This window comes from Pan paniscus, chromosome 2 (assembly GCF_029289425.2).
Source record: "Pan paniscus chromosome 2, NHGRI_mPanPan1-v2.0_pri, whole genome shotgun sequence".
Lineage (NCBI taxonomy): Eukaryota > Metazoa > Chordata > Mammalia > Primates > Hominidae > Pan > Pan paniscus.
The window spans coordinates 146,877,568-146,904,259 of NC_085926.1; the positions used below are offsets into that span (position 1 = coordinate 146,877,568).

The following is a 26,692-nucleotide window of genomic DNA, read 5'->3' on the forward strand; positions in this document are numbered from 1 at the left end:
ATAATCAGATTTTAGATACCAGCATAAATTTAGAATATCTGACATACATGAAAATCAGTTGTCATGCCGGTGGGGTTTATATAGCGAACAGACCCAATTTTGGGTTTTGTTACCTGTTTTAAAAGGCAATGCACAGGCTGGGCACAGTGGCTCACGCCTGTAATCCCAGCACTTTGGGAAGCCGGGGCGAGTGGATCACAAGGTCAGGAGATCGAGACCATCCTGGCTAACAGAGAAACCCCGTCTCTACTAAAAATATAAAAAATTAGCCGGGTGTGGTGGCACACGCCTGTGGTCTCAGCTACTCGGGAGTCTGTGGCAGGAAAATCACTTGAACCCAGGAGGCGGAGGTTGCAGTGAGCTGAGATCATGCCACTGCACTCCAGCCTGGCGACAGAGTGAGACTCCGTCTCAAAAAAAAAAGGCAATGCACTACAAAGCATTATTGGAAGAAACTGAAGACTATCTCGGTAAATAAAAAGACATCCCATGTTCATGGATTAGAAGGCATAAGCTGTAAGGCTGGGCACGGTGGCTCATGCCTGTAATCCCAGCACTTTGAGAGTTCAAGGCAGGTGGATCACCTGAGGTCAGGAGTTCAAGACCAGCCTGGCCAGCATGGTGAAACCCTGTCTCTACTAAAAATACAAAAATTAGCCGGGCATGGTGCCAGGTGCCTGTAATCCCAGCTACTTGGGAAGCTGAGGCAGGGAGAATTACCTGAACCTGGGAGGCAGAGGTTGCAGTGGGCCAAGATCGCGCCACTGCACTCTAGCCTGGGTGACAGAACAAGACTCTGTCTCAAAAAAAAAAAAAAAAAAAAAAGCAGGTTTAAGCTGTTAAGTTGGCAATACTCCCCAAACTGATCTACAAATTCAATGAAATCCTTATCAAAAGCCCAGCTTTCTTTGTTTCAGAAACCTATAAACTGACCCTAAAATTCATATGGAAATGCAAATTACCCAGAATAGCCAAAACAATCTTGAAAAAGAAGAAAAAATTTTTTAAGATTTTATTTTTATTTATTTAAAAAAATTTTTTTTGAAATGGGGTCTTGCTCTGTCACCCAGGCTGGAGTGCAGTGGCACGATCTCGGCTCACTGCAACCTCTGCCTCCTGGGTTCAGTGATTCTCTTCTTGCCTCAGCCTCCAGAGTAGCCACCACACCCGGCTAATTTTTATATTTTTAGTAGAGACAGTGTTTCGCCATTTTGGCAGGCTGGTCTCAAACTCCTGACCTCAGGTTATCCACCCATCTCAGCCTCCCAAAATGCTAGGATTACAGGTGTGAACCACGGTGCCCAGCCCTCAGAAGAACAAATTCGTTCACATTTCCAAATTTCAAAGTTACTAGAAAGCTACAGAAATCAAGATGGTGTAGAACTAACATTAGGATTGACATATAAATCAATGAAATAGAATTGATTCCAGAAATTGAATTTAGTCACATTTATGATCAATTGATTTTTCATAATCATGCCAAGACAATTCAGTGGGAAAAGAATAGTCTTTTCAACAGATGGTATTGGAACAACTCAATGTTCACACGCAAAAGAAAAAACCTGAACTCCTACTTCACAACATAAAAAACTTAACAAAAATTAACTCAAAATGGACTATGGACATAATTTTAAAAGCTAAAACTACAAAACTCCTGAAGAAAACATAGGAGTAAATCTTCATGACTTTTGGTTAGGCAATAGTTTCCTAGGTATGACACCAAAAACAGAAGCAACAGAAGAAAAATAAATTGGACTATATCAAAATTTAAAACTTCTATGCTACAAACAATACTACCAAGAATATGAAAAGTTAACTCGCAGAATGAGAGAATATATTTGCAAATCATATAGCTGATAAAAGATTTGCGTCTAGACAAAGAAATTTTACAACTCAATAACAAAGTAAACCCAATTAAAAAGTGAGCAAAGGGTTTGAATAGACATTTCTCCAAAGAAGTTGTACACATGGTTAGTAAGCACATGAAAAGATAATCAATATCAAAAGTCACTAGAGAAATGCAAATAAGAATCACAATGAGATATCACTTCAGACAACAACAAATGTTGGCTAAGAAACGAAGAAATTTGAACCATCATACATTGCTGGTGGAAATGAAAAATGATACAGATGTTCTGGAAAACAGTCTGGCAGTTCCTAAAATGTTAAACATAGAATTACCACATGATCTAGCAATTCTACTCTTTGTATATATTTAGGAAAAAAATATGTCAATGCAAAAATTTGAACACAAATGTTCACAGCAGCATTATTCATACCAGCCAGAGTGGAAACTACCCAAATGTCCACCAACATGTTCATCCATAATGAATGGATAAACAAAATGTGGTATACCCATAATGAAATATTATTTGGCAATAAAAAAGAAATGAATTTTTTTCTTTTTTTCTTTTTCTTTCACAACAAAGACCACGCCATTTATTTACAAAGGCCAGTGTGGGAGCTGGGGGAGGCAGGGAGGGAAAGCCACACAGACATCTTCTCTGGACTGCTTGGGACCCTTTCCCACTTGGAGCAAACTCTGTTCCTCTTGCCGTCATATTCTCAGCCATGGGGTCGGTCCTCCAAGCAGCTGGGCCAAGTAGGAGAGGGAAGAGGTGATATGAGCCTCCTCTGTGCTCTGACAGAGCAATGTCCAATTCCAGATCAAAGGCATCATTGCCACCCTCTCCTCTCCTTCCTCAAAGAAAACTTTCTGGCCTGGAGGGAAATAGTTAAGAACTGAAAGGCCAGGGGCTCTGGAGGAAAAAAACCCTCTACTATTCCCACAAGGCAGTGAGGGGTGATAAGGGTGCTAGTCACAGCCCTGACAGCTTCAGAAAGGGTACCCACATTACTTCTGGGTTACCCAGCATCCAGAGTTCCAAGGGACCTAGCTCTCCCAGATATATATTCCTGCAATGGACTGACCTTTTTACCCACTTGTCTCTGGTGGTGGGAGAGCACTCTGAACCAGAAACCAACAAGGAATCCACTTCCCACCCAACTTAAGAGTGTATGCACACATGTGGATACACATGCACCTCCCCACTACTCACACAGACCCCAACCCCCTTCATGTCTTTTGAGGGGGGCTCAAATTACTGGTGCCTGGGGACACAAGCAAGACCCGGGTCCATGGAAATGTGTGTGTGTGTGCATATAAGCACATGTGCTTGAGGAACTAAAGCCAATATGACCCCTTGTGGGGCATGGCGCTTAGCTTCATTGAGCTCCTTTCTCCAGTTTAAATTCCATTAGCATCTCTAAGTCTCTTCTGCCAGCTTGGGCCTGAATTCTTCTGCCTAAAAGAGCTATGAGTGCTTCTGCTCCCCACTGTTAATTCCAACTTCCAAGCCTTTTACTCAGGCTGTCTCCCCCATTCCCTTCCTCTGAATAATCTCATTCCCTCCTCTTTCACATCAATATCCTCTGGGCTGCTCCAGGGTTTGTTAATTCCTGTCCAGAGAGCTCTCTCATCTCCCTCTTCAGACAGGGAGAACAGGCGTCTTTCTCCTTACCCTGGAATTTCCAACAGTTCCCACCAAAAAGTGCTGAATGAACCAGAATAGGGGCCGAGGAGGAAAATTACCACCTGTTTCACCTGCTCCTCCTTCAGAGCGAGAAATTCTAGCACTGGTTGGGCTAGGGGTTGGGGGGTAGGGAGAAAAAGAAGGAAGAGAGTTACCAAAAGTAAACATAAGACAAAACCCTAGTGGTATAGATGGAAGACTATGTTCCAGTAAACCAGAGAGCTGGTTCCTCCCTCGACTCTGCACAGCCACTGAAAGTTTAAAGATTGCAAAGGTGGTGTGGGGCAAGGAGGTAGAGTCAATCAATGAAACTGTGAAAACTGTTTAAGTAGCACTGCTCAAGGAGACCAGGAGAGAAGATTCTGTTAGAGACGTAGCAGTAAAACCATAATTCTCAGACAGAGCTAAGGGGTTGGAGCCCATGCCCCTAAAGTCACCCTGCTGTTTGGAAAGGATGAGGGAGAAGACGGAAGGGATGACAAGCTGCAGAGGGTAAGGATTGACAGAAGAACCGAATGCTGACATCGAGGGAGGGGAGAGGCAGGAGGCATGGGACGAGGGATTAGGAGAGATAGGAGCCCAGCAGTCTCTCGATAGCTGCGTTGATGTCCCCTCCTGTGGCAATCAGGGCCTGCAGGTTGGCCTCACGATTGATGAAGCCCATGGAGTTGAGCTGCTCCAGCTGCTGCTGAAATCTCACTTCTGGCGTCTGCACCTGTGAGTTTCCACTTCCAGCCAAAAGCTGGATCATCTGCTGCATGAGTTGCTGCTGGGTGCTGGAAGCCCCTGTTGGAGAAGATGTGGCTGGCGTGGCTGGTGAGGAAGTGGGGGCCTCGGGCGTAGACCCTGCGTTGCTGCCTGCTGAGGGTGCTGGGGTCCAGGACATCCCAAAGGAGACAAGGCTGGGTACCAGCCCAGGGGCCTCGGTCTGCAAGGTCTGTAGTCCCTGCTGGATCTGCAGCAATGCCTGAATGGCTCGGGGATTGGTGAGGATGGAGAGTGACTCTGGGTTCTGCATCTGCTGCAGGAAGACTGGGAGCTGCAGGCGGAGCTGCTCCTGCAGTTGGGGGTTCCCCGCGAAGAGCGGCACATTCACCATCATCTGAGCAGCGAAGTCGGGGTTCTGGGCAAGCGTCTGCATCATGCTGCGCATGTAGGGTGCTGAGATCACATTCTGCATCAGCTGGGGGTTCTCAGAGATCTGCTGGAGGAGGCTTGCATTTCTGGGCTATTGAACATCCCTGACCTCAGGCTAGCCGCATTGATCCCAAAGGGGTTCGAGACTGTCGGGTGCACCTGGCTGGTCCCCGATCCTCCGGTGCCCTCCCCACCGGACCCGGGGGCCTGGGAGGTGGGGGGCGAGGGGCTCCAGGGGTTAGGGAGGGGCTCTCGATTCTCAGTCCGCAGAGGCTGGGAGGATGAGCTGTCGGAGTTCCCTGCCAGGGAAGAGAAGGGACTGTTGCCAAACTGTTCCCGGGCAGCACTGAACATGGGCTCCTGGATGTCCGTGTACATGTGGCGGAGGGCATTATACCCTCCAGGGATACTCTCAAGGTTGCTCAGGGCCCGGTCCTGGTTCTGCATCATCTCTTGCATCATGGCTGGATTCCGAGCAAGCTCCATTGTCTGCCTCATGAGTTCAGGGTTATTGAGCATGTGGCTGATCTCAGGGTTCCGCTCCATCAACTGCTGCATCTGGGGGTTGGCAATAATCATGTGACGCACCAGGTCAGGGTTAGACATCATATCCTGGACCAGGGGGTTCTCCATGATCTGCGACAGCATCTCAGGATTGGACATCAGCTGCCTCTGCATCTGCTGCTGCAGCTCCATGAAGTTGGCAGAGCCCAGGCCCAGGCTGCCCAGCCCCAGGATGCCCCCAAAGCCAGAGAGTATGGACGCAGTAGCACTGGGGGATCCCTCCCCAGCCCCTGGAGAGGGCCCCCCACCACTGCTCCTCCGGCTTCCACTGCCAGCATCCGAAGAGGCACTGTCAGAGGTGGAGGGCTGGGTAGGGGTGGCGGGTGAAGCAGGCGTGGTGGAGGGTGCTGAGGCAGGGTCAGGTGTGGAGGGGGAAGAAGCAGTGGCAGCAGCTGGATCTTGAGCCTTCCGAGGGGTCTTGATGACCAGATGGACAGTGAGCCCGTCCTTGATTCCGTGCTGGTTCAGTGTGTCCCCATCCTTGAGGATCTTGCCTGCGAAGATCAGGACCAGCTGATCCTGCTGAGCCTTAAACCTCCGGGAGATTTCCTCTTTGAACTCCTTGACCGAGGCTCGATCGCAGATCACAATTTCCTCCTTGTCCTTGGGGGTCTTGACGGTGACCCGAATGGGGGGCCTCGTCTCGGCCCCGCTCGGCTCCGCCATGCCGCCGCCGCCACCCGGCCGCCCGCCAGCCCGCCCGGCTCCTCCTCCTCCCCGCCCGCCCGGCCGGCCCGGCTCGGCTTCTGCCATTTTTTTTCTTTTTTTTGAGACAAAGTCTCACCCTGTCACCCAGGATGGAGTGCAGTGGCGCAATCTTGCCTCACTGCAACCCCTCCCGGGTTCAAGCGATTCTCCTGCTTCAGCCTCCTGAGTAACTGGGATTATAGGTGTGTGCCACTATGCCCGGCTAATTTTTGTATTTTTAGTAGAGATGGTGTTTCGCCATGTTAGCCAGGCTGGTCTTGAACTCCTGACCTCAGGTGATCTGCCTGCCTCAGCCTCCCAAAGTGCTGCAATAGAGACGTGAGCCACTGCACCTGGCCAAGAAATGAAATATTGATACGTTTCACAACATGGAAGAACTTTGGAAACATTATGCTAAATGAAAGAAACCAGTTACACAAGACAACATATAGGTAAATCTCAATAGACAAATGTTTAGACAGAAAGTAGATTAGTAGTTGCCCAGGACTGAGGGAAAGAAGAAGAGAGTAAGGAGTGACTGCTAATGGGTACAGATTTCTTTTGGGTTGATGAAATTGTTCTAAACTTAGATTGTAATAGTTGTACAACTCTGTGAATACACTAAAAACCATTTAGGTATACATTTTAATTCAGCACAAGTGGCTGAATTTTATAAAATGTGAGTTATGTAACAATAAGGATTAAAAAAAAAAAAAAGCTATGTAACCAGCCATCAGGCCACTGCAACTTTTGGAGTTTGGGACTCTAGCTTTCAAGTGAAGAACGGACTACTTTGGGCCTCCAAGGATATTATTTCTTGAAACCAAACTTTTGCTTGATATTGTGATTACCGACAACAATCCCAGGTACAGATTGTGTATGCTATCAATTAAGGGCAAAATTTTAAGTTAGTTGACTAGTTAGTTCCTGTGTCTGGCCAGATGTGGTATATGTATTTCACGAACTTTCCGTGGGAACCATTTGATTCTCAGGCGAGTAGGTTGCCCTCTGCTCCGGAATATATTTCCAGGTCAGTTGCCCCCACCATCAATTAGTGTGTGTGCTCAAAAGAATGCACTGATTTCAGCATTATCTTAAACAAAACTTAATTAGGAAGGTAAGTATCCTGCCAAAAAAATTACATAATGCATTACAAAGCCAATTTAAAATGAATTTTGGACCATTCCGAATATATGAATTCAGCATAGGTTTAAATGGTTAATAGTCATGCCTACTGATGTAGGGTATAACTTATCTTTTTTAACTTAAATCTTTCTTTTAGGATTCTGTAATTTTACCAGTTCAAGTTTCACAAGAAAAAAAATAACAAGCTAAAATCTGAAACATTTGCCTCACTATACCATGTTTATCCACTACCTCTAAGGCCTTACAATCCAAAATGTTTGAACACCTCACTATTCAAAGTGTGGGTCCATAGCCTGGGGATCACCTGGGAGACCCACCCCCAAACTACTGAGTCAGAATCCGCATTTTAATAAGATCCTTGGGCAATCTGTGTGCACATTAAAGTTTGAGAGGTCTTGCTCTCACACCAGACTGAAGCTCACTGCAGGGCAGCCTCAGGAAAAGTAGGCAGTGGGGTCATTATGATCTATACTAAGACAATGCAGAAGAACAGATTGTAGCAACCTCAAAATGTCCCTATTTGATTCAAAGTGGTAAAAGCTGTAAACTTTCTATTTGTGTAAATATACATGAAGCTCAGGAAGGGAAGCTGTGGTAACCGTTCCTTTTACTTAAACGTCCTGGGAGTTGCAGCAGAGAGGAGCTTGTTCTAAGGGAAGCTTTTCTGTTTTTCCCAGTTGTCCCCAGTTCTACCTCCTGGCTTTGCCCTTTCAGCCCCATCACCACATCCCTGGCTAAGTCCAGCCTGAGATAGTAGGCTGCAAGAAGTAGATGGTTAAGGGTCAGCTGATGGCAGGAGGGTTCTGGGTGAAAGATGGAAATCTCACTCTTCCAAGTTCACCTCTCAGTCTGCAAAAGAGCAATCAGACTGAGAAGTACCTCTTTTTGTTTTCCCTCTCCCCAATTAAGATACAAAAGTGTAGCCTTTGTGTTCCTTAAAGAGCTCCAACTCTTCTATGCCTATATCTTTTGAATAAGTGGAAACCCATCTATTGCCCTTTCCACTTTTCTGTTTCCTACAACGGAAGCACATAATGCCAAGTAACTGGGAGGGCCTCCCATGTGATCAGCGGTCTCTAGACCATGGTCAAGACTAGGAAGGACTCAAGAGAGGCTCCTGGAAGGTGATATTTAAAATACTGATTTTAAGGTTCTACCCTTAAGATTCTTTTTGTTTTGTAACCTGTTTTTCTTCAAATAATATATTTTGAACAGCTTTTTATATTAAAAATATATAATGATTATGCCTACAGAGTATTTCATTACCTCAAGAGTATATGACGCGACTTCAAAAAGTCCATAGAATATACATATTATAAAAAAAAAAGCATGGATTTCAAAATTATTTTGCACCAAAATAAACCTACCCTTAAGATTCTGATTCAGGAGGTCTGGGCTTAGGCCCAAAAATCTACGCTTTAACCAGTGCCCCCAAGTGATTCTGATGTAGGAGATCCACACCCACACACGAGGAAACAGTGATATAACTGGTTTGAGGACAGCAGTACCACCTTTGCAAATAAATCACTTATTCTTAAGCATCTGTTTTGCTTTTTGAACTGATGTCAACTTCCTGATTGGTTTCCAAATGGCTTTGCAGTACTCATTCAACATTTACCGAGCAATTTCAGTTTTCAGTTTGCAGAGAACTGAACTACCCGAGGCTTGTGCTGTGTTTGGACTGGGGATGGGGAGCAGAGAAGGATGTGATCACATTAAAGCTATTTCTCAACTTCCTAGAAAAATGACAAATTGACCATTTCAAGATTTGTGAAACAGGTTAGCCAAAACATTAGCTAACCACAGTTACAATAATTTACTAACCTTTTTGGAGCCCCTGTGTACAAGAGGCACCAAGACTTTCTGGGTGGGAAGGTTGATTCTGTAACCAAACTGCCAGGGTTTAAATCCTACTTTCTCCATTTATATTATATGACTATAGAAAAGTTAGCACTTTGGGAGGCTAAGGCTGGCAGATCACTTGAGGCCAGGAGTTCCAGACCAGGCTGGCCAACATGGTGAAACTCTGTCTCTACTAAAAATACAAGAAAAAAAAAAAAAAAAGAAAAGTAATTTAACTTTTCTGAGCTCAGTTTCCTCCTCGTCTGTAAAATGAATACGTAACACCTCACTGAGTTGGTACAAGGATTAAATGAAGCACTTAAATGCCTAATTGATGCAGATGGCTCCAAGAATTTAACATTTACCAAATATTCACTATATTTTTTAGGTTAAGGGTACAAAACCATTGTGAGTACACTAAGGAATGATTATAGAGGCTGATCGAAATTCTGCAAAAAAAGCGTAAATTTTACGTTTCATTCAAGCAGTTCAGACTCACGATTTTAACTAGAGTAATCTGGGGTTTGTTTGCTTGTTTTTTAAGGTTCCCTAACCCTTGGCTTCTTGGGGAGTTTGATGCCGCACTCAGCCCCAAAGTCCCCCTTAACTCCCAGGTTTAGCGGCGACAGGGGGCGCGCGGTTGACAAGGGCAGGCGCCCCGGGGAAGTAGGAGCAGGGGCGCCGGTGAGCCCAGCCGCAGCCGCAGCCTAGCCCCGAGGGAGGGAGGAGGAGCCGAGGGAGACGCGGGACCCGGAGCCCCGCGGGCCACCGCCCCTGCCGGCCGCGCAGCTGGGAGGATGCGGACGGCAGCGAGAGCGTGCGCGGCCACGTGACGGCCGCTATAAGAGCGCACGGGGCAGACGCTCGGCTCCCCGCCGTGCCTCCTCGCTGGCCGCGCTCCCTCCCGGTGCCGGCTTCTCTGAGCCACCAACCTGCGGCTGCCCCGGCCGCCTGCGCACCCGGCAGCACCATGACAGGTACCGCCGCGCAGCCCGCCGCCGCCAGCCCCGGGACCCCGGCTTCCTGCCCAGCCGCCGCCTCCCTTCTCCGCCCTCAGCCCCGGAGTGTTCCCGGCAGGATGAAACCGCCGCAAAGTTGCTGGCTGGCCGCAGCCGGGCGTGTTTCTGCCTGCGTCAGCTGCCGCCCCGCCGCCCCCCAGAGTGCAGGGATGGGGCAGCCGGGCAGAGCCCGGGCCCTCGGCCGGAGCCCTCGTTCCTGCTTCCGTCTCCTCGTCCTTCCTCTTGCTCTCACGGCGAAGGGCCGCGGGCGGAGCAGCTGCGGCGGGGCCGTGTGGGGGTGGGGAGCCGGTTCCCCTGGGGGTTCCAGGCGGGAGTCCGGGGCGCAGCGGCATCGTGGGGAGCTGCCCCGGCCTCTGGCGGCCCGGAACCCCAGGAAGCAGGGGCTCCGAGGCGGGGATACTGCGGCCTCCGCCCGGCTCCTCCGCCGCCCGCCCCGGCCCCGGCCGCCACGCTGAGCCTATTTTTAGGCCTTTGGGGCCGGGTTGCGGGAAGCCGGGAGTCGGACTAGCGTCCCCGGGCGCGAGCCCCGTCTGGTGGGAGGGCGCCGGCTTTGGCTTCACTTGTTGCGAGGCGTCCGGGCCACTCCACGAGTTAGCCCCAGCACTGGGAAGCTCCGAGTTAGCTTCCGTGTCATTGAGGCTAATAGCCAGGGTTATTACAGCAGTTGAACTGCCACAAAGATTGCAGGTGGAACCCAGAGTTCAGCCGTCTTTAGGAAGATTAAACTCCTACCCAGCTGTCATTGGTCTTTCTTGGTCATTTGTAATGTTGGCTAGTCTGGTGTTCTAACCTGTGTTCTATCCCTTATTTAATCTTGGAAATCATCCATCTCCTTGCTTCCAGAAATCCTTGAATCCTGCTCACCTTATTACATTTTTCTCCATGATCGCCTGGAACCTGGACTTCATTTGAGTTAGATGATCATTCATTTTGCCTAGCTTAAGTATTTTTGGTACAGATTGACAGCGATGTTACCCATGTTATAATGGGCTGAAGATAATAGAAGCAAGTACAGGCCGATGTTGATGGGCCTGTCAAGGGACAGGTGCCACTGTTCAGAGCTTTCCTAGAGTGTGAGTGACTGGGAAGCTGGTGGCCCTTCGGGGGTGGGGAACTGGTCTTCCTACAACTTAGTAGTTGGCCTGCCGTGGGAGAGGGCCTAATAAAATGTGTGAAGATGGCTCTCAGGTCAGCAGCCGAGGGATGCGCTGGCCCACTAGGCAACCCACAACTTCCTCTCATGTCTCGGTGGAATTTCTACTGCTTCCAGCCTCCACCTTGGAAAACGGGCAAGGGAGAATGAGGGAAAGCCAGGTCAGAAAGAGAAGGACTTCATGACAAAATGTCCCAACTCGCTGGTTAAGCAACTGACTCCTACCAGAACTTGATCCGAAGTGTCCTATGCATTTGGATGCCCACCAACTTGCTAATGTTTCTTGGAGATGGAACATGGCCCAGAATTGTCCCAGGGAATGACTGGAGAAATCTTGAAGCCTGTGCTAGGGGTCTTGGGAGGGTGGGGACTGTTCAGTAGGAGGAAAAATCCATGTATTTACCTTCTCTTCTGGCAACTAAGTGATTATTGGAGATTGGGGTGCGTGTCTGTTGGTTTGGGCGGGGGGAGGGGGAGGGTGCAGGATGGACCTGCACCTTCTTCTCCAAAGAAAAGCAGGCAGTTGTTTAGGGCTTCTTGGGTGATCTCCAAATCTATTTATCAGTGATTGATCACTATTTAGATAGAAGCATCAAGGAGGGAAAGCCTCTTTGAGGAGCTGATACTTGAGGAGAGACGCAATGTTATTTTTCAGGGATATTGGGGCAGGGGAGCTTTTGCTCCACGTTGAGGAAACAGTTATGTATAAGATGCCTGGAGTTCGAGGCTGCAGTGAGCTATGATCACACCACTCCACTCCAGCCTGGGTGGCCGAGTGAGACCCTGTCTTAAAAAATACATACATACATACATTCCTGAGGCATGGCATAAACGTAAGCACCAGAATGAAGAATATGGACTCTGCTTTCAGACTGACTGAATTGAGTTTGACGGTTGGTTTTGTGCTTGTCTGAAAACACTGTCTACAGTACCTTGTAGAAGAAACAGCAAATGTACTACTTCATCTCTTCATTACCATCTGTTAGTTGCCTGGAGTTCAAACTCTTGGTATTAAGCTATTGTTTTGTCTGAGAATTTAGCGTGTCGGATTTAATTTCTATAGCTTAATCAACCTGTTGAAGGTTGCCATATGTGCCTGCTATGATCTTGAACCATTCTTGAAGTGGGCACTTGGGGTTTTCTCCCCAAAGGGCTACAGCTTGATTCATAGAGAAAGTTGATGTTAGAGGAACTGGTTTTGCTGAATTACTGTTTGAATGGGTTCCTGGGGAAAAGGCTTTCTCCAGATAAGATACTGTAATGAGTGTTTTTTTTTTTTTCTTTGTATTAAGATCAGGCCTTTGTGACACTAACCACAAACGATGCCTATGCCAAAGGTGCCCTGGTCCTGGGATCATCTCTGAAACAGCACAGGACCACCAGGAGGCTGGTCGTGCTCGCCACCCCTCAGGTCTCAGACTCCATGAGGTGAGGACCTCGCTGCCACCCCAGCATCCAAGGGGCTCTGACATCCTTCTCCCTGTTTCTGACATCATTGGACATTGAGGCCATGCTCTTTTCAGGAATTGAGCACCGGGTAGAGAAAAATGAGAGATGCTGAGTGCAGGATTGCTGTATTTGAAACCTCCTCCTAGCTTTTGGGAGATATTCCAACTCAATTCTTTTCTGGAAGGTGTTATGCTGGCCCACACTTTCTGGTTCCAACTAGGAGGGGAAGAAGGAGTCGTCTTCCTTCACTCCATCCTCTCTGGGTGATCTGAAGGAGTGTGTCAGGCATTCCCTGCTTACATACACCTTTACACAGTCACAATTCATGGACATTCCTTTCCCAGGATGCAGCAGGGGCTACATTGTTTCATGTTGCAAACTAGGGAAACTCTCAAGTGACTTAGAAAAGTAGTTATTTTATCCATTGCCAGTTGATATTTGTAAGCTAAATATCTTCATTTACAATATAATACACTAGAATCTTTACCAAAGGGCTTTCCAAACTAGGTTTTACTAGGGGAAACACACTAAAGGGTATAAACTGCTTCGTGATTGGTTAGTTCACTTTGATCTGATGGAATTAAGTTTTGAAGTATTTGGGCCAGGTGTGATGGCTCATGCCTGTAATCTCAGCACTATGGGAGGCCAAGGCAGTTGGATCACCTGAGGTCAAGAGTTCCAGACCAGCCTGGCCAACATGGCGAAACCCCGTCTCTACTAAAAATACAAAACCTCATCTCTACTAAAAATACAAAAATTAGCTAGGCATGGTGGCGCGTGCCTGTGATCCCAGCTACTTGGGGTTGGGGGCTGAGGCAGGAGAATCGCTTGATCCCGGGAGGCAGAAGTTGCAGTAAGCCGAGATTGTGCCACTGCACTCCAGCCTGGGCAACAGAGTGAGACTCTGTCTTAAAAAACAACAACAACAGAAAATCGAAGTATCTGAATGAGCTACCTAGTCTCTAGTAGTAACTTAAAAAATATCCGGGCACACTAGTAACTTTGTGATGTGTTTATTTTTCTGGTCTCCTGGCCCTCTAAGAAATTGAAAATGCCCTTTTTGTGACTTTTTATTTTTTTCCCAAAAAGTATAAGCACAGGCCAAGGGTCTCTAAAAAGTAGGCGTTCTGTATACATACGTATATCTTTCACACTAATACCTTTGTTCCTAAATGGTAATTTAGGAAGATGCCAAAAAGGCTGTCTCCTAATGTGTGTGCCCTAATTTGTAGTCTATTAGGATATGTCTAAGAAACCAGATCTAGTCTTGCATTTCCTGTAACCACCATCAGTTGACTTTGGTCAGTGATTCTCCTAACCATTTCTCTTCAAAAACATCAAGTTTACTGTGTGAACTGTACCATATTTTTGTACAGCTTTGGAGACAGAATACAATACCAGTTTTGTTCTGCATCTCTGATGTTACAAACTTTCAGTATGATACGTTTTTACCTGTGCTCAATTTAGTGTCTTACCCAAGTCTACCCTACCGATCCACCATAAAGAGCTTTCTAAAATAAAGCCTTAGTTAATCTGGGGCATAGAGAAGTGTTGTACCTCACAAACCAAAGTGAATCTCATTATACTTAAACAGCGTGCTCAGCATGTAATAAATGCTGGTTATATTGGATTCTACAAAATGGCAACCTGATAAACGGAGCCCTTACACATTTTTGCAAGCTATTTCCACAACCTGCCTGCTATTCAGTGATACAATAAAATACAAAAACCCAGAAAATTTCTTCTATAATAATGTTTTAAGATGAGCATTTCATCCTCACCATAAGCAGTTCTTACTACTTTCGTGACGTTAGCTGGACATGCAAATAAACACAATTTGTCCTGGAGTAAAATTAGAACAGATTTAAGGGTACATATTCTACCAAAGCAATACATTGTTCTAGTAATTGATGGAGAAGGTAATAAAGCATCAGTCTTACAGCAGATGGGTCACTTGTTCTGAAAAGATGCTAAGTGTGGTATTCTGGATTTTGTTTTGACAGAAAAGTTTTAGAGACAGTCTTTGATGAAGTCATCATGGTAGATGTCTTGGACAGTGGCGATTCTGCTCATCTAACCTTAATGAAGAGGCCAGAGTTGGGTGTCACGCTGACAAAGCTCCACTGCTGGTCGCTTACACAGTATTCAAAATGTGTATTCATGGATGCAGATACTCTGGTGAGTGTGGCTTTGAGGGTAGAAAAGAAAGATATATATATATATATGGTAATGGAGACCTGTTAGGCATTTGAGGAATGCTGTCAAGACTTGACGGTAAAGTTCAGATAGAACCACTGTCATGAAATATGTCAGGGGATGAAGGAGAGGAGGCCCAGGCTGCCTTACAGCTGTCACCATCTTTTGTGTTGGATGACATAGGAAGAACTCAAGAAGGGTATTCTGCAGCAAAAACATTTCTGTAATGCTCTTTCTCCCCTTTGATCAGGTCCTAGCAAATATTGATGATCTTTTTGAGAGAGAAGAATTGTCAGCAGCACCAGACCCAGGGTGGCCTGACTGCTTCAATTCCGGAGTCTTCGTTTATCAGCCTTCAGTTGAAACATATAATCAGCTGTTGCATCTTGCTTCTGAGCAAGGTAGTTTTGATGGTATGTATCTGCTATCTTCATGTCTGATAAGCTGTTAATAGTTAGTAATTTCTAGGGGCTGCTCTTCTCAGGAATATAATTGCTGTGGTTTATTCTGCCTGGAAGATGTAAGAGATGGAGCAAGCATTTTAAGTTGTGCTCTTTTGGGAAATATTGTGTGTGTGTGTGTGTGTGTGTGTGTGTAAATGCATCTTTTTCTATAGATGCAAAAGATTAACCTAAACTATGATAGGCAATTTTATAGGATTGTCTTTAAGTTGTCTTCCTGTATCTAGAGTATGATAAATGTACTGTGATTATTCAAAAATTCAAAAGACTGAAAAACTTTAACATCTGTCTTTAAACCTAAGCAAACGTAAGCTCAAGAGAGTTTGACAGCCATTCCAGGAGGATCAAGCATTGTCACTATGGAAACTTGAGGAATAAGCCTGATAATTTGGGTCTCATTCTCTCAGGCGGCATAAAAAAGAAGATAGAAAGTTTGTGTGAATAATCTTTGCTTCCAAACTCTCATTCTCTATAAGGCTGTCAGAGTAGTATCTGCAGGGCCAAAAAGTAGAACATTGGCAAAGTCAGCATCCATTTTCTATAACATATAAATGTATTTATAGTTATATTTATATAACGGTTCTGTCTGTGATATAGGGCCTCACATCTTTTGGAGAAGTTGATCAAATGAATTAGTAAGTGTGCTTTCGTTTCAGGCCAATTTCTGAAATAACAAGCCATGTTTTTAAAAACAAAAACACACAGGACAAAACCAATAGTTAATATGCAGAAGGAGTTCTTTGAAAAATTATTTTTGATGGTTCTTTTGCATAAAGACCCAGAATAGAGAAGAAGGAGGACATTCTCTTAGCAGCCCTCCCAGCAGTGCCTCACTATCAGATATGTGACATTGTAGCAGGGCACAGTGCTGTGTGCTGTTCACATGGGGTTGGGCCAGAGGCCCAAGCTCTGCTGGAGACACAGCGGGGGCTTCTTTCCTCCTCTCCCCTTTCCAAGAGTAGATCTGAGATTTGAAGTAAGTAGATCTTTTGGAAATAGCAGAAACAGCCTTTCTCATTTGACAAAAGATTCAGTCCTGGGTGCAGATATGAGAATTCATTTTTATTAATTGGTTAGAAAGTTAAAAATCAAAATATTAAACTTTAAAAATGAAAACATTAGACCTATAAGTTTGTTAGATTGCTGAGGTGAAGATACTGGAAGTTAAAACATTTCAAATTATACATAAAGCTGAGATTGGGTTTTCATTGTTGCTATTCACAGAAATTGAATTATTTTTAGTTATTTGGCTGAGGATTTGGGAATTGTGGCTATATATGAAATGTAATTGAAAATAATAGGGAAGTTTAAGTCTCAATTTTATTTCACTATTTAGCTTGTTTATGCTGTAAGCTAATAGTTCTCAAACAAGGGTGATTATGTCCCCCAAAGGACATTCGGCAATGTCTGGAGACATTTTTGGTTGTTACAGCTGAAGGGGGAGGGTGCAAAGGGCATCTGATGAGTGGAGGTCCAGGATGCTAAACATCCTACAATGCACAAGACGATTTCTTCCAACAAAGAATTACCTAGCCCAGCATGTCAGTAGTGCTGAGGTTGCGAAACTCTGCTCTCTACATGCTCTAAAACAGAGCGGGAGTATCTGAACCATAATGTATGGCAGCATCTAACAAGAGGTGAAGTCTTGTTTTAAGCAACCTTAAAATAAGAAAATAATAATGTGTTAAATGTTCACCGTGGTCAAGGCCGAATGAAACTTCTTCGCTTTACTGACATGTTTTTAGCTCCTGCTATTTTCCTTTCATAGAAGGAATGAAAGCTGTATTAGTCTTTAAGTTCAAAAGATGTATTCCTTATTTCTACTGCTTATACTGAAAGTTACCTTTGCATAAAAGGAAGAGGAGAGTGTTTTTAGCAGAAGTCCACTGTTTGTCTTAACCTTCCCGTCAGAGTGTAGCTTTCTTCACCTCCTCTCCTAATTTGAAGGAAGTAAGTGTAATCCTGCCAGAAATTCGGTGTAACTCTTTTCAGCTTTAGTAAGTGAATCACATTCTAAAGTATATCTTGTGGCCTGCCAACTGCCTGAAATCCACATGATTTTAATCATGTAAAGAGAATCCAATTTCTAACCTAGAAAACCATTAGATGTTATTGAGAGGTAAGACTTTGATTACCAAACAGTAGTGTGCCGTGGTAAATTATCTAGGTTATAATTTGAGAATATGAAACTAATTAACCTATTCTTTGGTAAGAAGCTTGGATGCGTGCAGAGTGCTCGACTAGGAAGCACTTCCTGCTTTTTCAGCCAGAATCTGAAACCACCGTGAGATTCTGTCTGTGCCTCTAGCACATTTCATTATTCAGCAGCAGGTTTCCAGGTGCTGGCCGTCCTCTGAGGTATTCCATTTACTGGCTCATTGGCGGTGAAGGACTGAATCTTCTCTGTTAATAGAAATTGAAAGAGGTAAAAAGTCATCTATGCAGCTGAGAACTTATGGTTCTCAATATGTTGTTTAAATTCAGCAGAAGAATAAATTAGCAGTTCTCGAATCAAAGGTTGTGTTCACTTGAAATATGTGTTAAGCTTTACTTAGCAAAGAAAGCTCACTCTATACCTTGGGAGGCTGCTTCTCTCTGGAGGGGTTTACTATCCACTTGAATCAATGTGTGAACTGTGTGACATAAAGATGTGTTGGACTTATGCTTGATAGCAATAAAATATTTCTTTATGGACAATGACTTTGTCTAATGGCAGTAACCTTTGCCTCTGGTTTTCAATATGTTATTATATAAAAATTATAAATATAGTAAAAGTAAATAGTCTTAAATATAAAAATTAAGAATTATATAAAAATAATTTTGGTTAGGTGTTGTGCTGTAGGCACTGATGAACATTTTCAGATGTTCCTTTCACAGTTACCCACATTTTCTCACAACCATAGTTTCTTCCTCCACCACCCCCATAGTCAGTTTTAAGTCCCGGAATTTTCAGTTCAGACCAGTTTTACAGATGACTGTATCTCAGTGTGAATATCTCGCAGGTCATGTTTTTAACCTCTTTCCTGTGTCCACTGACAAGCCACACAGGCTGTTGATGGCTGAGCATTTGCAGCTGCTTTTGCAACCCTTCTCATGCAAAAGAATGTGGCTGTCATTCTTCTAATCACCAGCCCTCTATTCACAGCCTCTCCACCTCTCTATTCTGTGACTCTGGCCAAGAGAATAATCCTAATATGGCAAACCATACGAGGTACCTGGACTTCTCTTTCTTCCTAAAATTCTATAATGTTAGATTTTAGAACTGGTGACTACATAACCGAATTCATGGCTGGTGTCTAATTTTCCATAATGAAGAGTCAAACTTCTATACTGTTGTATTTTCAAACTGTCTTGGCACTTACTTCATCACTGTAATTACATATTTCCCGAAAAGTTGAACAATAGCTGTTGTGAAATAGTTCTACACTAGTATTGTATAGGATGTGACAAGATAAGGTTAGCTTCTGGGCATGTTAGCACTAAGAGGGGAAGAGAGAGCTCATTATATTGTAGGTTCTAATCAGCAGTTTTGCTTCTGCCACATCGGTGAAATGAGGCTGATGAACTTGACTCTGAAGAAATCAACCTGAATGCAAGTTGAGGTTTATTTTCTTTTCCCCTGTGACTAATATATCTTAAGAGTGCTTGTATAGTTGAAGAGTTAAGTGCTTAAAAATTGTTGTCTATTTTGTCTGTATGTGTTAGTTTCAAAAACCTAAGTCAGAGGATTTCATATTTTGTAATTTGGAATATCCTTAAAAAACATCTTATACTCATTTTGATTACTGCAATGTAAATATCCTAAGCTTTTGATTGGTGTACTGGAATTTTGGTCTGTAGTTGAATTTCTAGAAAGAAGAAAACATAGGAGAGAATAAATTAGTAGCAGAATATTAGGTATGATTTATTTAAGTAGAGTCCAGGATCCGCTTTGAGGTCATTATATTTGTGTGTTCCAAATTCTAAGTGGTCATTGAGTCCCATAAGCAGAGTACAGTAATGTTTTAAAATAATGTTTAACAGAAATGATTTGGTGCTACATTGTATTAAAGTGTAAAATTGACCCCAGAGCTAGGTTTTAAAATCTTTGTAGTTAATTAGGCTTCATGTTGGACCTGCCCAAAAAAAGAATGAAGGACTGAGATATTTCAAGATAGTACTGGTCCAAACCAAATGAGCTGAGAGATTTTGGTGTGCTTCACTTGGTTCCCTGACTTGATAGATCAGCCCGGACAGTTATCTTCCCATGGTGACTTCCCCCAGCCACCCAAGCACTAGGCTGCCTGTTCTAGTAATTTATCAGTTGTTTTGGAAATGACTGTGTTCTCTTGCATTTATGTCATTTTATTGATAGTTTGGATAATAAGTATCTTGAGGAAAAGCAAAAGCCATATCATGTAATGGCAAAATTAATGAGCACACGTAAGTTTTTTTAAGAGCTATTGTTATGTCACTGTACCCGTGAATATACTTTTTTAACTTAGCCACCTGTCTCCAGCTTTGTAACTGTCAGAGATCATGAACCCTGTGAGAAATAGAGGAGGAGGGAGGGACTAATATGTTATATGTGTGCAGGCTCATATGCTGGTCATTTTACCTACTTTTTCACTTATTTCTCAACAGTCCTGTGAGGTAGGCATTCATACATCCATTCATATAACAAATATTAATTGAGAGCCTGCTATCTAGCTAGCACTGGGGACCTGCCATTGGTACAGTTCAGGGCAGCAGCTTGCCTGATGTCTCTGAGCTGAGGCAAAGTCAGGTCTGAACCAGGGTCCTTCTCAACTCTGGTTGGGTTATGTGTTGTGGTGGGGTGGGTGGTGGTGGTGGGTGGTTTTTCCATTCCCAATTCTCTCATATGGCAGCATTCTTGAGTATGTATCCTGAGAATAATACGGGATGGAGGAAGATCCCTATTACCTTGGCTTTATGACAGATGAATTAAGTAATTTCTCTGAGTAGACAGAGCAGCTGGTATATTCCTCATTTTACAAATGAAGGAATGGAGGCTCAAGTCTTCTATCTCTATTGCTACTGTTCCTCCCCTCTGATCCAAAATACCTAAAAATACTTTGTCGTTTAAAATCAGCAGCACAGTTCATCGTCTTGCAGTGTTTTATGGAGTCTAGATGTATTCTTGGAAGGGTTCCTCTCACCTATATTTCTGTAGTAGGTCCATTCATTATTTCAAACATAATTTTAATTTCTAATCTGGGCAAAATCCTAAATTGAAGGGGCAAAAATAGACTGGTAAATAATACAGATTTTATTCCTGCCTCTATAAAGTTTATATTCTGAGACCTTACAGACATTTAACAACTAATACACAGTTATGTAATCATGATTCTAGTAAGTTCAGAGTACTAAGAGTCCAGACTAGGAGGACCTGCCTTAGACTGAGAAACTGACATTTAAGCCAAGAATAAATGTTTCCTTGCAAGTATGTAATAATTAATAGCTTGATACTTAATAATCTTTTAACAAAGTAGTGAAAAACAAAAGCTATAACATGAAGTAGTAAAATAAATCAGTTATTCTTGGCTTAAATGGGTTGAGGCCAGTGAGATGCCGTGATGCTGGGGCCCAAGCTCCAAGTGCCTGGATTTCCATAAGCCACCTCGGGTTAATCTAATGATCCTCAGTAAATCTCATAAAAATATCCCCAAGAGCTGGGCTTTCATAAGCTGTAATTTATTAATCCTTAGCATGCTCACTATAGGCAGTAATGATTATATCCACCAAGCATTTTGTAGGAAGTTAGTTTTAAAAAGAAGTGTCCAGGCGCAGTGGCTCACGCCTGTAATTCCAACACTTTGGAAGGCCAAGGCAGATGGATCACTGAGGTCAGGAGTTCCAGACCAGCCTGGCCAAAATGGTTAAACCCCATCTCTACTAAAAATGCAAAAATTAGCTGGGTGTGGTGGCACATGCCTGTAGTCCCAGCTTCTTGGGAGGCTGAGGTGGGAGAATCACTTGAACCCTGGAAGCAGAGGCAATGAGCTGAGGTCATGCCACTGCACTCCAGCCTGGGTGACAGAGCAAGACTCTGTCTCTGTAAATAAATAATAGATAGATAGATAGAAGTGAGTCACATGTTCATGTCAGTCCTTGTCTCTAGCTCAATTACAATATAAAGCATATTTTACTATAATTTTTTTTTTTTTTTTTTGAGATGGAGTTTCACTGTTGTTGCCCAGGCTGGAGTGCAATGGTGCAATCTCGGCTCACTGCAACCTCTGCCTCCTGGGTTCAAGTGATTCTCCTGCCTCAGCCTCCTGAGTAGCTGGGATTACAGGTGCCTGCCACCATGCCCAGCTAATTTTTGTGTTTTTAGTAGAAATGGGGTTTCACCATGTTGGCCAGGCTGGTCTTGAACTCCTGAGCTCAGGTGATCCACCCACCTCGGCCTCCCAAAGTGCTGGGATTACAGGCGTGAGTCACCGTGCCTGGACTTTTACTTTATTTACTTTGTCCATCTGTCCCTTTTTGGATTTTGAAGTATCTGAGAGTTGGAACCTATCTGAATCTTCCTATTATGTGAATACCAAATTTATAAAATGTTAGACATTTTTTATAGAAATGACATTTTTAAAAGTTGTTATTATCCTTTGTTATAATAAAGAAGTCGTTCTTCAAAAGACTCTAGTACTTCTCAAATTTAATATGCAGACAAATTCCCTAGGGATTAAGATGTGGCTTCTGATTCTGTAGGTCTGGGGTGGGGCTCAACAGTTTGCATTTCTGTCAAGCTCCCAGGTGATGCCCATGCTGCTGGAACCCGGGCCACAGTTTGAGGAGCACTATTATAGGGGGAACATTCCTTTGGCTGAGATGCTGGGGCTCATGTCTAAACCAGAATTAACTCACTGCCCTGTTATCCACAGTAGACAAGCCAGCTGCCAGCAAACTGTGGAAGAGCACGCAAAGTACACAAGCATCGAACAAATGCACAGATTTAAAAAGACACCACTTAACTCTTGTTTCTGTCTTAGGAAACAAATAGGCCCAGTTTCTGATAAATGCATCCATGGTTACCAGGTATGTGACCCTGCTCAAAAGACCTAGAAAGTACCAAGTCTGTAGTTGCAAGGTGATTACACAGCATTTGGGCAGCCGGGTGGAAGGATGATTCAGAATGAGATACTTGCTTTTGTTCGCAAAACAGATGCGATGTGCCCCTTGTTCCATTTCCTTTCTCCCTGTCTCTCACCTGTGTTACCACACCCTGGCGTACCGGATCACAGCTGCTAGTGATGCCTGCTAATCATGTTTGTTGGCTCTGAGATGAGTGAGATTAAAATTATCTTAACCTGTCAGATTAGATAAAGCTGCCTCTAGAAGTCTGACTAAAATGTATCGGACAAAAGTTGTAGGGTTTTTGTTATGGAAAATCAGCAGTCTTTAGGGCATCCTTGTATGTTTTCTAATACAGATGTGCCTAGATTTGCATTCTGCTTTGAACTGTCCTATCATTTAAAGATTTTTCTAAAGAGAGGATATTGGTAACACCATACATAGATTTTTCTGATGACGTTAAAACATTTGCCTGACCTTAAAATGTTGAACTGTGCATTTGGGAAAAGATGGTTAAGATTTCTAGACCGCTGAATTTAAGAATTCAGCTACGGACTTCTACATGGCATTTAATTTATTTTTAATCCACAACTTTGGACTAAATGATAAACCTTTGTAGTCACATAATGAGGTCAGTGGCCCTGGAAGTTTTATGACCTGTGTTGTCCCCTCTGGAGCCAAGGTTCTTGTTGAGTGTTTCAGGATTTGCCAATTTAACAGGCACCGTTGATTGACCAGTTCTGCTTCAGTGCCTTTTCTCTTCCTTGCTTGTTTTCTGTACACCCCGTGCTTCCCAGCCTCCCTGTGGCACACAGCTGATGGGCTGATGATGTTTGTAGGGTACCTGAGGGTAAACAGAAACGGCCTTTTGTGGCCAAAGGCAGCCAGCCAGGGACTTTGAGGGATCAGCAGCTCTGACTCCTGTTTCCCAGGCTCACGCAGGTCGGATTTGGAAGTTCTACTTTACAACTACGATTTAGGCCTCTGTGGAATTAGATTTCTTTACTGCATTATGGGTAGCTGTTAGTCATTTTAAGTGGAATTGCTTCAGTTAAAGAAGGTGTTATAATGTCCAGGTTCTCAAATTGGATAAATGTGTAGAGTTTTATTATTAATATCCTTTATAACCTACACATATATTTTTTTTGGTAGTATACTTCATAATAAAAATTAAAAGTAAAGAGTATTTAGAAAGAAAAGATCTAAGCATAGTTCTCATTCTTGCCCCCAGTTGTATTACTAATATTTTAGCATTAAAAGAATAATATAATAGGAAAAAGAGGGGGGAAGGAACATCTATTACACCAATCCTCTAATGCAATTACTATTATTTTATTTACTTTCTTGTAATATAAATGTTAATTAATGTTTATGTTCTTAGTTATAATCACAATGTATGTAGCTGTATATCTTTATATTACACAGTGTACTGATGTTGTCTTTATAGACATTAGTTTTAATTGCTGAATCATATTCCATGAGTAGTTAGTATTAATATACTAACCATTCCTGTATGGTAGAATATAAGTCGTTTAAATTTTTCTGCTGTTACAGAATATCTTCAAGATTCTTGCATTCATTCCATAAATAATTTGCCTATGTGTAAGGCATTCTGCTACATGTTAGCATTACAATGGTAAGCAAAAGGCCATAATCTCTGTTCTTGTGGAATTTAGCATCTAATTCCTGATTGTATTTTGCACATTAATTGTAAGAGTTTTTTAAAAACCTGTTCATTTTGAGAGAACTGTAGATTTCCATGCAGTTGTAAGAAATAATACAGACAGATCCCACATATGCTTCATCTGTTTTCCCCTAATGGTAGTACCTTATATAACTAAAATGTATTGCCCCAACCAGGAGATTGACATTGGACCAATCCACCAACCTTACTCAGATTTCACCAGTTTTATATGTATTCCCTTTTCTGTGTGTATGTGTATATGTATATGCACTTTTGGTTTTTATGCAACTTTATCACATGGGTAGATTGGTGTGACTACCACCATAGTCAAGATGCAGAGTAGTTCCATCCCAAGGACCCTTCATCATATTCTTTTTTTTTTTTTTTTTTTTGAGACCGAGTCTCACTCTGTCACCCTGCCTTGAGTGCGGTGGCATGATCTCAGCTCACTGCAACCTCTGCCTCCCGGGTTCCAGCTGTTCTTCTGCCTCAGCCTCCCAAGTAGCTGGAACTATAGGCGTGTGCCACCATGCCCGGCTAATTTTTGTATTTTTAGTAGAGACGGGGTTTCACCATATTGGTCAGGCTGGTCTTGAACTCCTGACCTTGTGATCCACCCACCTCAGCCTCCCAAAGTGCTGGGATTACAGGCGTGAGCCACTGCGCCTGGCCCATCATATTCTTTTACAGCCACAACTGCATCTGTCATTCTTTCCCTCTCCCCTGGCAACCATTAATTTGCTTCCTATCTCTATACTATTATTATTTGATGTTATATAAATGAAATTACATAGTATGTAACTTTGTGAGATTGGAGTTTTTCACTGAGTGTAATTAATTTAAGATTCATCCAGGTTATTGTATCTCTAGTTTGTTCCGTCTTATAGCTGAGAAATATCCCACATGGATGTACGATATCCATATACCTGCTGAGTGACATTTGAGCTGTTTTCAGTTTGTGCTATTATGAACAAAGCTGCTGTGAACATTTCCTTAGCCTTTTTTTCTGTTCCCATGGAACCGATTGGCAGTATTTTGATGATTATGTGTAAAAGGAAATTAGTTAAGACTTCAGGCCTCTGTACCTCAGCCATTAGTGTCTAGTCCCACATTTGGGTATCTTTGTAGAATCCAAAATAAGCCTTTAATGAATGGCATGATGTTTTGGCTTTGATAGTTTGTGCCTCAGAATACATTAATTTGCCTATTAGCTAAAATTGTCTTTGGTTCTCATATCTGTCCTTTGTCTTAGCCTATTCAGGCTGCTATAATGAAATATCATAGATTAAATGGCTTATAAACAACAGAAATATATTTCTCACAGTTCTAGAGGCTGGGAATTCCAAGATTAAGGTGCCAGCAGATTCAGTGGCTGGAGAGGGCCCACTCCCTGGGTCATAGACAGCTTTTTTATTTTTGTTTTTTTGTTATAACTGCTGCATGTGGCAGAAGAGGTGAGGGACCTCACTTGGGCCTCTTTTATAAGAGCACAAATCCTATGCATGAGGGCAGAGCCCTCATGACCTAATCACCTTTCAAAGACCCCACTCCAGATACCATCAACTTTGGGGTTAGGATTTCAATGTAGGAATTTTGGGGTATCTAAACATTGAGTCCATTGCATTTTTATAACAGTGAAGCATATTCTGTTGCCATCTTTATTGTCCTTTAGAACTTATAAGAGTGAAACTGATTTTCTGTTGTTCGTCCCTTGAGGAACAGAGACCTGTCAGGGGTGCTGTTTAAGGAGGGGTTTCCTCAAGACAATAAGTGAACGCCTTTGATTCTTAGAGTTGATTGAAGGTATTTGGAAAGGATAGAATACGCAGAGGGTGGATAAGGTACACTTGGACTTTAAACCTAAAGTCCTGATCTTACTACTTAACTCAAAAAATTAAATAGATCTCTAGATTTTTAAAGTCTCCTTGAAAACTAAGGAAAATTGAATAGTAACGACAGCCGACTGGACTTGTTGTATGTTGAGAAACGACCTGGATTTTTTGGCCAAGGGGACTGAGGAGAGGAGTGACTATGCAGTATTCCTGCCTGATGCTTAGAGCAGGTGTCTCCCTGCCTGCCATCCCCATACACACTCGCACATATGCACTCATGCACATGCACACATATCATGAACTGTTCTGCTGCTTGGGAGACTCTGGTTCTGAGTGTGTTTTCTGAAATCTCATGAGTCTAAAATAGAAAGCACATGAAATATATGGAAGAATGTGTCTTGTATTGTTTTTATTTCTTTTGAATGAATGGCCATGATCCCCGCTTTCTGAGGAAGATATGAAGTCCAGGAGCCCCAAGGGCTGAGCAGACACTTTGCTGTATCATTGTAGCTGACGCTGGCCACAGTGGTGACTGAGCAGGATCTGCCCAGAGACTTTTGGTCAGTGGTGGGAGAGTGCACCATAGGGGTAATGTGGCCTTCTGGGCCCTCTGTTGATAAGCCAACAGTTGTGGGCCCTGGAAAACAATTCCATTGTTCCAGTTTGCTCTCTTTTACTTTTTGATTCTTTTTGTCCTGTTATACTCAGGGGAAAGTCTGAAATCTTTAACTGGAAATAAAGTGTAAAACCTGATCCCTATGTGGTCTGGTCCCTGCCGCCTTCTCTGAGACTCACCTGGTGCCATGCAACTCATTCCCGCCGAGTCCACTTACTCAGGCCACCTTCCAGGCCTTCTGTCCATAGCCTCATGCTCCTGCCCGCCACAGGTCTATGGTGTGCACTATTTTTGTT

General features: G+C 43.5%; 2 protein-coding genes across 4 annotated transcripts in view; one reads left to right on the forward strand and one right to left on the reverse strand.

Moving 5' to 3' along the window:
* Positions 1 to 2,423: 2,423 nt before the first annotated feature.
* On the reverse strand, positions 2,424 to 6,125 carry LOC117979792 (ubiquilin-4-like). Its single transcript, XM_034957573.3, is given in 2 exon segments — positions 2,424 to 4,748; positions 4,751 to 6,125. Coding segments are annotated over 2 exon segments (1,890 nt in total). The 5' UTR covers positions 5,988 to 6,125; the 3' UTR covers positions 2,424 to 4,095.
* Positions 6,126 to 9,554: 3,429 nt separating this feature from the next.
* GYG1 (glycogenin 1) overlaps positions 9,555 to 26,692 on the forward strand; it is a 36,313-nt gene continuing 19,175 nt past the window's right edge. The window contains exons 1-4 of one of the 3 annotated variants that reach the window (XM_034957576.3): positions 9,555 to 9,886; positions 12,374 to 12,509; positions 14,534 to 14,708; positions 14,977 to 15,139. In XM_034957576.3, the coding sequence (XP_034813467.1) occupies positions 9,880 to 9,886; positions 12,374 to 12,509; positions 14,534 to 14,708; positions 14,977 to 15,139 (481 nt within the window). In that variant the 5' untranslated portion in view covers positions 9,555 to 9,879. The remainder of the gene's footprint in view (positions 9,887 to 12,373; positions 12,510 to 14,533; positions 14,709 to 14,976; positions 15,140 to 26,692) is intronic. The other 2 variants (XM_034957577.3, XM_034957575.4) reach the window with 2 other exon arrangements.